This window comes from Brachyistius frenatus, unplaced genomic scaffold (genome assembly GCF_029030835.1).
Source record: "Brachyistius frenatus isolate BFR_SWC_R1_liver_20210118 unplaced genomic scaffold, ASM2903083v1 Contig_558, whole genome shotgun sequence".
Lineage (NCBI taxonomy): Eukaryota > Metazoa > Chordata > Actinopteri > Embiotocidae > Brachyistius > Brachyistius frenatus.
In genome coordinates, this window is record NW_027211157.1 from 1 (window position 1) to 10,463 (window position 10,463).

At 37.4% G+C, this 10,463-nt stretch overlaps 1 protein-coding gene across 2 annotated transcripts; it reads right to left on the minus strand.

The window, feature by feature from the left end:
- Window positions 1-5,382: 5,382 nt before the first annotated feature.
- Window positions 5,383-9,563, minus strand: LOC138614738 (zinc finger protein 706). Of its 2 annotated transcripts, none has more exons than XM_069688301.1 (4): window positions 9,500-9,563; window positions 8,384-8,534; window positions 7,621-7,733; window positions 5,383-7,368 (listed from the first exon to the last, which is right to left on the minus strand). In XM_069688301.1, the coding sequence occupies exons 2-3, from the start codon at window positions 8,516-8,518 to the stop codon at window positions 7,638-7,640; spliced, it is 231 nt and encodes a 76-aa protein (XP_069544402.1). In that variant the 5' UTR covers window positions 8,519-8,534; window positions 9,500-9,563; the 3' UTR covers window positions 5,383-7,368; window positions 7,621-7,637. The 2 variants fall into 2 exon arrangements, with proteins under 2 accessions (XP_069544402.1, XP_069544403.1); XM_069688302.1 differs by lacking the exon at window positions 9,500-9,563 and adding an exon at window positions 9,464-9,484.
- Window positions 9,564-10,463: the final 900 nt, after the last annotated feature.

The window sequence follows — 10,463 nt, forward strand, 5'->3', positions numbered from 1 at the left end:
GACATGCTATAGTATGACTTTTTTTCATTTTTTGCTATAGTATGACTTTTTTTCATATTTCAGACATGCTATAGTATGACTTTTTTTCATATTTCAGACATGCTATAGTATGACTTTTTTTCATATTTCAGACATGCTATAGTATGACTTTTTTTCATATTTCAGACATGCTATAGTATGACTTTTTTTTCATATTTCAGACATGCTATAGTATGACTTTTTTTCATATTTCAGACATGCTATAGTATGACTTTTTTTCATATTTCAGACATGCTATAGTATGACTTTTTTTTCATATTTCAGACATGCTATAGTATGACTTTTTTTCATATTTCAGACATGCTATAGTATGACTTTTTTTCATATTTCAGACATGCTATAGTATGACTTTTTTTCATATTTCAGACATGCTATAGTATGACTTTTTTTTCATATTTCAGACATGCTATAGTATGACTTTTTTTTCATATTTCAGACATGCTATAGTATGACTTTTTCATATTTCAGACATGCTATAGTATGACTTTTTTTCATATTTCAGACATGCTATAGTATGACTTTTTTTCATATTTCATATTTCATAGACATGCTATAGTCATATTTCAGACATGCTATAGTATGACTTTTTTTCATATTTCAGACATGCTATAGTATGACTTTTTTTCATATTTCAGACATGCTATAGTATGACTTTTTTTCATATTTCAGACATGCTATAGTATGACTTTTTTTCATATTTCAGACATGCTATAGTATGACTTTTTTTCATATTTCAGACATGCTATAGTATGACTTTTTTTCATATTTCAGACATGCTATAGTATGACTTTTTTTCATATTTCAGACATGCTATAGTATGACATGCTATAGTATTTTTTTTCATATTTCAGACATGCTATAGTATGACTTTTTTTCATATTTCAGACATGCTATAGTATGACTTTTTTTTCATATTTCAGACATGCTATAGTATGACTTTTTTTTTTTTTCATATTTCAGACATGCTATAGTATGACTTTTTTTTCATATTTCAGACATGCTATAGTATGACTTTTTTTTTTCATATTTCAGACATGCTATAGTATGACTTTTTTTCATATTTCAGACATGCTATAGTATGACTTTTTTTTTTTCATATTTCAGACATGCTATAGTATGACTTTTTTTTTTTTTCATATTTCAGACATGCTATAGTATGACTTTTTTTTCATATTTCAGACATGCTATAGTATGAGTTTTTTTTTTCATATTTCAGACATGCTATAGTTCATATTTCAGACATGCTATAGTGTGACTTTTTTTCATATTTCAGACATGCTATAGTATGACTTTTTTTCATATTTCAGACATGCTATAGTATGACTTTTTTTCATATTTCAGACATGCTATAGTATGACTTTTTTTTCATATTTCAGACATGCTATAGTGTGACTTTTTCTTCATGTTTCAGACATGCTATAGTGTGACTTTTTTTTCATATTTCAGACATGCTATAGTATGACTATTTTTAACATTTCAGACATGCTATAGTGTGACTTTTTCTTCATGTTTCAGACATGCTATAGTATGACTTTTTCTTCATGTTTCAGACATGCTATAGTGTGACTTTTTTTTCATATTTCAGACATGCTATAGTATGACTTTTTCTTCATATTTCAGACATGCTATAGTATGACTTTTTTTTCATATTTCAGACATGCTATAGTATGACTTTTTTTCATATTTCAGACATGCTATAGTATGACTTTTTTTCATATTTCAGACATGCTATAGTATGACTTTTTTTTCATATTTCATGCTAGACATGCTATAGTATGACATGCTATAGTATTTTTTTTCATATTTCAGACATGCTATAGTATGACTTTTTTTTCATATTTCAGACATGCTATAGTATGACTTTTTTTTCATATTTCAGACATGCTATAGTATGACTTTTCCTTTGCTGTGACACTCATATTTAACTCACATGCTGTCCATTTCTTCTGATCCTCCTTGAGATGGTTCTACTCCTTCATTGGAGTCCAGCTGTGTTTCATTAAACTGATTGGACTTGATTAGGAAAGGCACACACCTGTCTATATAAGACCTTACAGCTCACAGTGCATGTCAGAGCAAATGAGAATCATGAGGTCGAAGGAATTGTCCAAGGAGCTCAGAGACAGAATTATGGCAAGGCACAGATCTGGCCAAGGTTACAAAATAATTTCTGCAGCACTCAAGGTTCCTAAGAGCACAGTGGAGTCCATAATCCTTAAATGGAAGAAGTTTGGGACGACCAGAACTCTTCCTAGACCTGGCCGTCCAGCCAAACTGAGCAATCGTGGGAGAAGAGCCTTGGTGAGAGAGGTAAAGAAGAACCCAAAGATCACTGTGGCTGAGCTCCAGAGATGCAGTAGGGAGATGGGAGAAAGTTCCACAAAGTCAACTATCACTGCAGCCCTCCACCAGTCGGGGCTTTATGGCAGAGTGGCCCGACGGAAGCCTCTCCTCAGTGCAAGACATATGAAAGCCCGCATAGAGTTTGCCAAAAAAACACATGAAGGACTCCCAGACTATGAGAAATAAGATTCTCTGGTCTGATGAGACCAAGATTGAACTTTTTGGCGTTAATTCTAAGCGGTATGTGTAGAAAACCAGGCACTGCTCATCACCTGCCCAATACAATCCCAACAGTGAAACATGGTGGTGGCAGCATCATGCTATGGGGGTGTTTTTCAGCTGCAGGGACAGGACGACTGGTTGCAATTGAAGGAAAGATGAATGCGGCCAAGTACAGAGATATCCTGGAAGAAAACCTCTTCCAGAGTGCTCTGGACCTCAGACTGGGCCGAAGGTTCACCTTCCAACAAGACAATGACCCTAAGCACACAGCTAAAATAACAAAGGAGTGGCTTCGGAACAACTCTGTGACCATCCTTGACTGGCCCAGCCAGAGCCCTGACCTAAACCCAATGGAGCATCTCTGGAGAGACCTGAAAATGGCTGTCCACCAACGTTCACCATCCAACCTGACGGAACTGGAGAGGATCTGCAAGGAAGAATGGCAGAGGATCCCCAAATCCAGGTGTGAAAAGCTTGTTGCATCATTCCCAAAAAGACTCATGGCTGTACGAGCTCAAAAGGGTGCTTCTACTCAATACTGAGCAAAGGGTCTGAATACTTATGACCATGTGATATTTCAGTTTTTCTTTTTTAATAAATTTGCACAAATTTCTACATTTGTTTTTTTCTGTCAAGATGGGGTGCTGAGTGTACATTAATGAGAAATAAAATGAACTTTTTTGATTTTAGCAAATGGCTGCAATGAAACAAAGAGTGAAAAATTTAAAGGGGTCTGAATACTTTCCGTACCCACTGTATATACTATACTATATACCACAGGATGATTTAAAAAATACTATGGTATACTACCTGGTACAGTGATTAGTGCTGCTGCCTCACAGTTAAAAGGTAATATAATATATATAGATATATACTGTACTGTATATATATATATACATATATATATATGTTGACTGTGTGTCTTGGTTTGTTTGTATATAATATATAGATATATAATGTGCTGTATATACTGTGCATTTTATATTTCATATTTTTTGCTATTTTATTGCTTTTCTATTATTCTATTCTATTCTATTATTTTATTATATTATTTCTATTATTATCTTATTGCTTCTGTATGCTGCTGTAGCGAAAAAAAAAGTCCCCTCGGGGATTAATAAAGTAAATACCTACCCACCTACCTACCTAATGGGTTCAATTCCAGCTTATTCATGTTCATGTTTTTGATGACCTGCTATAGTATGACTTTTTTTTTTCCAGCTAAATAATTGAAAAAAAACATAATGTATGACATGGGTTTGATTCCAGCTATAGACATGGATGTATTCGGCCCAAAAAACGTAAGGCTACTTTTCTGTAGCATATCATTCAAAACATGAAAAAAAAGTCACACTATAGTATGTTCTCCAAAATGTCATATAAAAGTCATATTATAGCATGTGGTCAAAAATTTCATTGGTACACGACTCCCCCAAAAAAGGCCCGTGATTGGAAGTGATATTTCCTTCTCGATAAGATGAAACCTTTGTTCATGATTTGTCATCCGTCCTGTCGCCCTGCTCAGGACTGGGTTTTGGCTCCCACTGGATACTCAGCGTACTACTGCGACGGAGAATGTTTCTATCCTCTGGGCTCCTGCATGAACGCCACCAACCACGCCCTCATCCAGCAAGTGGTGAGTAATGCAACCGCAAACACGCTTCAGACATGCTGCCGTCACTCATCTCAGACCGGAGACGGTTGGAAATGTAACACCGCGGGAGGGATTCCCGTTTTCTACCTGCTGCTTTTTTGAACCATTTTTTTTTTTTTTCAGCCATTTGTGAAGCTTCTGTTAACTTCTAACGTTTTTACATGAACGTCAAAATGGTTTCATAATGTGGTTAAACTTGCTTTTACTCCATATTTCAGAGGGAAAGGAACACTTTGATTCAGATTTGGTTTTAACCTACAAGAACTTGTGTTCCAGAAAATGTTTCCTTGTGACCTCTTTCAATAAAAACAATCTAATTCAGGCTTTTTAATAGTTTTATAAAAAATCTGATTCTTCACCTCGACCTCTGAGAAAGTTTGATCTTCATCTAATAGCATCAGGTAGTAGTACAGTAGTACACTTCAGTCACAGGGGGACATTTTGGACAAAAATGCTTTTTTATATTTCCAAGTATGATTTTGAATGCAGTACTTTTACTTGTAATGGAGTATTTCTGAATACTGCATCGGTACTTTTACTTTGAAGTAAAACGTGAACCGTTTCAAATGTAAACTGTAAATGTGCTCCGGCAGGTCCACCTGCTGAAGCCCGACGAGGTCCCGAAGGCCTGCTGCGCCCCCACGAAGCTCAGCCCCATCTCCGTCCTCTTCTACGACGACAACAACAACGTCATCCTCAAAAAGCATCGCAACATGGTGGTGAAGACCTGCGGATGTCTATGAAAGCGGCTCCGCTTAGTTTAAAATCTACACGTATGATGTAGTTTTTCCCCCCCAGACGTGACCTCTTTCAACAGACAAAGATAACAGAAATCTGATTTTGCCGGTCTGTTGGCTTTTTTAGAGCCGATTCAGGATCAACATCTGAACTGTCAATTTTCAGAAGGGTTAAGTTCACTGACTCCAGACATATTTTATTTTCACATTACTTTATTTTCGAGAACTATATATGTTTATAATAATGTTCACGTGTGCCTAAACTTTGACCAGAAACGACCTCTTACAAGATAAAAAGCCCCGTCAGCTTTGTACAGATCATTCGGTCTCATTTTTACAGTTATTTCAACTTTTAAAGCCGTCAGAAGCTTTTTATTTCTGAAAAAAAAAATCAGAGCGGCTTTAAAGTACATCGGATGGTAGAAGATACCGTTAGTGACGCCCGATTTGTTTTGTAAGAAAGAAATGAACCGACTGTTGTTGTAACACACGAAGAGATTAAATTGTATTCGGTTAGCAAATGTTCAATCTATTGGTTTATGGTCATGATTTCAGTGTAAATAATACTAAATAAACATAATAATTTGAAAAATGTATACATTTTAGAAATAAATTCTTATCTGAGCAGTTGATAAAACATTAAACTATTGATTGTGCAGATAAAACTGGTCCATCTTTTTCTCCTCCTCCCTTTTAAATAAAGTCAACCTTAAATTAGAGGAAATGATGAACTGCGAGTTTCAACGTACCGACAGCAGAGGGAACGTTTGAGGGGAAAAGCACCTGAATTACAAACCTTTTTTTTTTGGGGGGGGGGGGGGGGGGGACCGGTGGTTTGATTTCACCTGAAACTTGAGAAGAGAGCGGACATCTAATGCTGTGTCAACGTTTTAGGGAACTAAATGGCTGCTAAAGATGCTAAATGGTGAACGCAAATATTGAAGTTGCAGACCTTGAAATGGGGAGTTGCTGATTGTAAACATATGGAAGCAGCTAACTGACATCTTAAAAGAGTACAAAAATGTTGTTTTTGTTGTTGTTGTTTACGTTTTCAATGGCCGCTTCACTCCAACATCTAATTTGTAATATTTGTGGATACACACACACACACACATGAATTTGTGTTTTTTTTTCTTTATGGTGCAGAACAAAGTCGGCTGAGAAGACCAGTCACATTAAATACATTGTTCAATTTATTGAAAAGGGTAAAAAAAAAAAAAAAAAAGAAGAAGAAAAAAAAAAGTACAGTGAAAGCAAATAGGTGAAGTTTTTCCCCGCTAGTGAATAGAAGAACAACAACAAAGAATAAATGATTTTGGCGGTTACTGAAATAAAAGATTGAACCCTCAGTCTTGCAGTTTCTGCAAACTACAGCTGAAAGCAACAAAGAGCACAGAGCTTTGTGTGTCTGTTAGAGCCGTTTAAAAAAACAACAAAAAACAAAAAACAAATGGTGTCCTTGGTTTAAGTGAGGCGGGACAAAGATGGGGGTTATTGCCAAGATAACGTTGGGAAACGTGTCCGAGAAAGGCGAGACTGAAATGAGCGGAAGAATTTAGGAAACAGAAAACAGAAGTAAACGGACTCGCTGTGTGGTGGGACGTGAGGTACTGTTGTGAGGTGTTACCGAGCAGCAGCGGCACAGACGAGGCAAAGCTGTGGAGACGTTTTCTCGTTGGACCAAAAAAAAATTGAAAAAAAGATTTTGAGGAACTTAAGATGCTGAATTTACACCGAAATTCATAGAAAATCAGAAACGGAACGAGATTTGGTCTTTTTAGGAGGCCGATAATCAGGAGAAGTCTTCTCTTTGATCTTGCGTGTCCCTCGGCTTCAGTTTAAAGAAAACTGAACTGATGAGTTGTAAAGTTGGAGCCCGACAGCAGTGCCACATCCGTGTTTGTTAGTGAGGAAATCTGTAGTGAAGGCGGCGTCTCTTCCTGTGGACGACAGCGTGTACGTGCAACCAGCTGTCATCCCATTCAAAAACTAGATTTGTTTTTTTTTTTAATTTCCTCTGGCAGCCTTTTTTTCATCTCTAACCCCCCCACCCCCCACCCCCCTATCTTTAGTCACATGATCATTGTATTTCAGTGTTAGCAGGCAAAGCTAGCTGGTTCTGGGAACCTCCACCCCTCCCCCATCTGGAATAGCAAGGTAGTTGTACACAATAAATACAAAAATGGGCTGCTGGTGTACGTCTTCCCCGTCATCACCGTCTTCTCTCACGCAAACACACACGTACGTACGTACACAGCACACGCACACATCCTTCCCCCTCCCGACGTCCATGAATACTGACAGGTCCCACTGTTCGTCACCAACATCCTTCGGGCGCCGCGATTCAACGTTTAATCCGTGGTCATTGTGTATCTGCAGGCGACAGATTTTAATGGGAGGTTTGTTTTCTTTTAGTTTCATGTTTACACTTTGAAAATATTAACCTCGTAAGTATATTTGGTTTTGAGTTTCTCTTTTTTTTTTTCTCCCCTCAGAAGATTTCTAATTTAGAAACTCTCCTACAAATTATATTTTGTTTCATCTGAAAACACTAAAGGTGAAAGAAAGTTGTAAAATAAAAAATAAAAACCGTCCAGTAGAACAACACGGCAGGTCTCGTCTTACCCGGGTTCAGAGGTCCGTTACGCCTGAACGTCCGCCAGCTCAGGAGGCATCGGGGACTTGGGATGTTTGCTCTCAAAATGCTGCTTGAAGGTTTTGGGGTCGGGCATCTGTGTCTGAAATAAAACAAATAAAAAGGACCGTTGAGTTAGTTTTGTCTTCTGGAAACACGGCGACCTCAACAGCTACAATAAAAATCAACAGCTGAGCTCACAAAACAAAATAAAACCTACTTGAAAAGAAATTGGTTTTAAATGCTTCTGAACACTTTTGATGTTTGTGGTCAAATATCTTCAAGAAAGTGTTTATTAAAAACCCGACATTTTCAATGGAGTTCAGTTACGGCTGCACGATTAATCACATCATAACCTCAGTTCATGTCACCGTCATCCTTTTTCTGAACAATTGTGTCGCTTTTTTTTTTTTTTTTGGGGGGGGGGGGGCATAAGCTGCATAAAAACAAGCGCTCCTACTTTCTCCTCCAACAAATAACAACACGCCGTTAAACAACACGCTTTCAGAGCGGGTCGGGAAAATAAACCGAGCGAGTGGCGAGAGATCCTGAGACAGATGTGTGTCGACTAATTGTCTAAAATGTTTGCTGTGTTTTTAGGATTCAACTGAGCTTCCCAGAGTCCAAAGCGTGAACTATTATCAGACAGAAAGTAACAAACAGATTCTGTAAAACAACAACAACAACAACAACAACAACACAAGCTCCGACTAAAGCTGATCAGTAATCAGCAGCTCAGAGTCCGGTACTGACCCGGCAGACGGGGCACGTGTGGACCAGCGCCGCCTTGGCCGCGGTCTTCTGGTCGGCGCCCTGACCTTTCTTCTTCTCAGCTGCCTTCTTGGCGTTCTTCTGCTGGGACTGAATCTTCTGCTGCCCGCGAGCCATGGCCCTCGGCTTCGACCTGGGGAAGACCACGAAGAAGGTTCACACACCACGTCTCGGTATTTAAAACACTAAATAAACACGTTTCACTGGAATATTTGTTGTCTCCATAGTTAAAACGCATCGTTACATTAATGAATGAATTATATGAATGAATTATCGAAGTCACTTTAAAGCTGCAGCCGGTGAAACTGAAAAACTGTTCCAACAACATTAATTGAATTTCCTTATCTGAGCCTTTGATGACGTCACAACTTAATTGTGGAGGATAGTTTTCCATTATTATCATTATTATTATTATGAATCTGGGAACTAACTTACCCCCTCCCCCTCTACTTACCCCCCCCCCACACACACACACACACACACACAACAAGAAGTTCACGAACCACAGAAAGAAAATGGGAACTAATCGAACATTTACATTTACTTTCAAAACATCTTTAAAATGCTGCTTTACCAAAAAAAAAAAATAAAAAAAAAATAAAAAAAACATAATTATCCTGCTTTATTTTAAATTGTGTTTGAGATCAGTTCACCGGTTTGTCGATATTTGAATAATCAATACACTGAAACACCGTCAGCACTGACAGTGTAAGATGTGCCGCAGGAATTGGTTAAATATAGTAATTAAATATAGTAATTAAATGTAATTATTCAGCCACGTCTGGTGTCGTTTCTCTAAACCAATCAGTTACTGACGCTGTTAGCATCTGTTAGCATCTGTTAGCATCTGTTAGCATCGCCCAAACAGGCCTTTCCTTAAACCGGCGCCGCCTTGCTAACAGTTAGCCGAGGTAGCTAGGGAAGCTAGTTCTCCATGTGACTCCGAGTTTCCGGATCATTCTACGTTGTTGAAGTAAAACACGAAACAGCTTCGAGTAAATCATAATGTCAGATAAAACCCCCCCACCGCCAAAAAAAAAGAAAACAAAAAGAAGAAGTTACAGCTGTTTGTAGTCTTTTCGTTTCCAGCTGATTTACCTTCGAGGTTCGTGTGTCTTCGCTCCCTTTTGTCGATTTTTTTGTTTTTTGTGCCAGAGGAAACTTTAAGGATGGTCGTTAAAAGGCCGAGCGGGACACGAGCAGCGCCCCCAGCAGGACTGGAGCGGTGCTGCAGCTTCAGCAGCAGGTCACGTTTGAGGTTTCTAATATTTAAGTACAACAGAAAAGAAAACAACAACAACCACTCAACAGAATATCTAAACTTACAACACGTGTAGGCTTGTTTGCAATCTGTGTTTAATATTGTTTATTTGTTCGTGTTATGGTAATTTTGCGTTTTAAGTTTCTTTATTCTGCACACACGACATAAACTGTCAGGGTTTTCGCTTTGTGCAAATTAAATCAAAATCAGAAAAAAAACCATTCAGTTTTTACTGAATATAAATGACATGTTAAAAAGTGAAATAAACAAATACAAATTTGTAAAATAAAGGGATTTAGAAATGCAGATTAAATAGCAAAGTAAGGTCATTTTAGGGCATTAGCCTTTTATGCTTTTTTTTTAATGCTCACTGGGGCAAAAAGAAAACGTTAAAGCACAGAGAAATTACACTGTCAGATTTTATTTGACAGTTTTTATTCAATAATTTCTTTTTCATTAAATTTATTGTCATTTTTTAATTATAAGAGACGTGGACATCATCAGCTCTCAATGCGTCTGGAGCCCCCCCCCCCCCTTTTTTAAATGTAGTAATATAGTTAAAAGTTTTATTTTGCATTAAAGTCTTCCTAAGATGGAAATGAGAAAAACAATCCTATTTTTTTTTATGGTGATGAACTGGACTGCTGGAAGTCAAAATAATTTAAAACCTTAAAAAACAAAGTAATAACTTCAACATTTTGTGTAAGTAGGAGACTGAATAACATATTTAAAGGTCTCAAACCTCAGAGCCGAAAGTTATCTCCGCTCCGAAGTCGAGTTAATTTATTGACCGTCATTATC

Excerpts from the sequence above, each read along its gene's own strand:
- LOC138614738 (XM_069688301.1), bottom strand. The coding sequence starts at position 8,518 with ATGGCTCGCGGGCAGCAGAAGATTCAGTCCCAGCAGAAGAACGCCAAG. Across the intron at positions 7,734-8,383 it reads ACACGTGCCCCGTCTGCCGG|ACACAGATGCCCGACCCCAA; the intron begins GTCAGTACCGGA and ends GTTTTATTTCAG.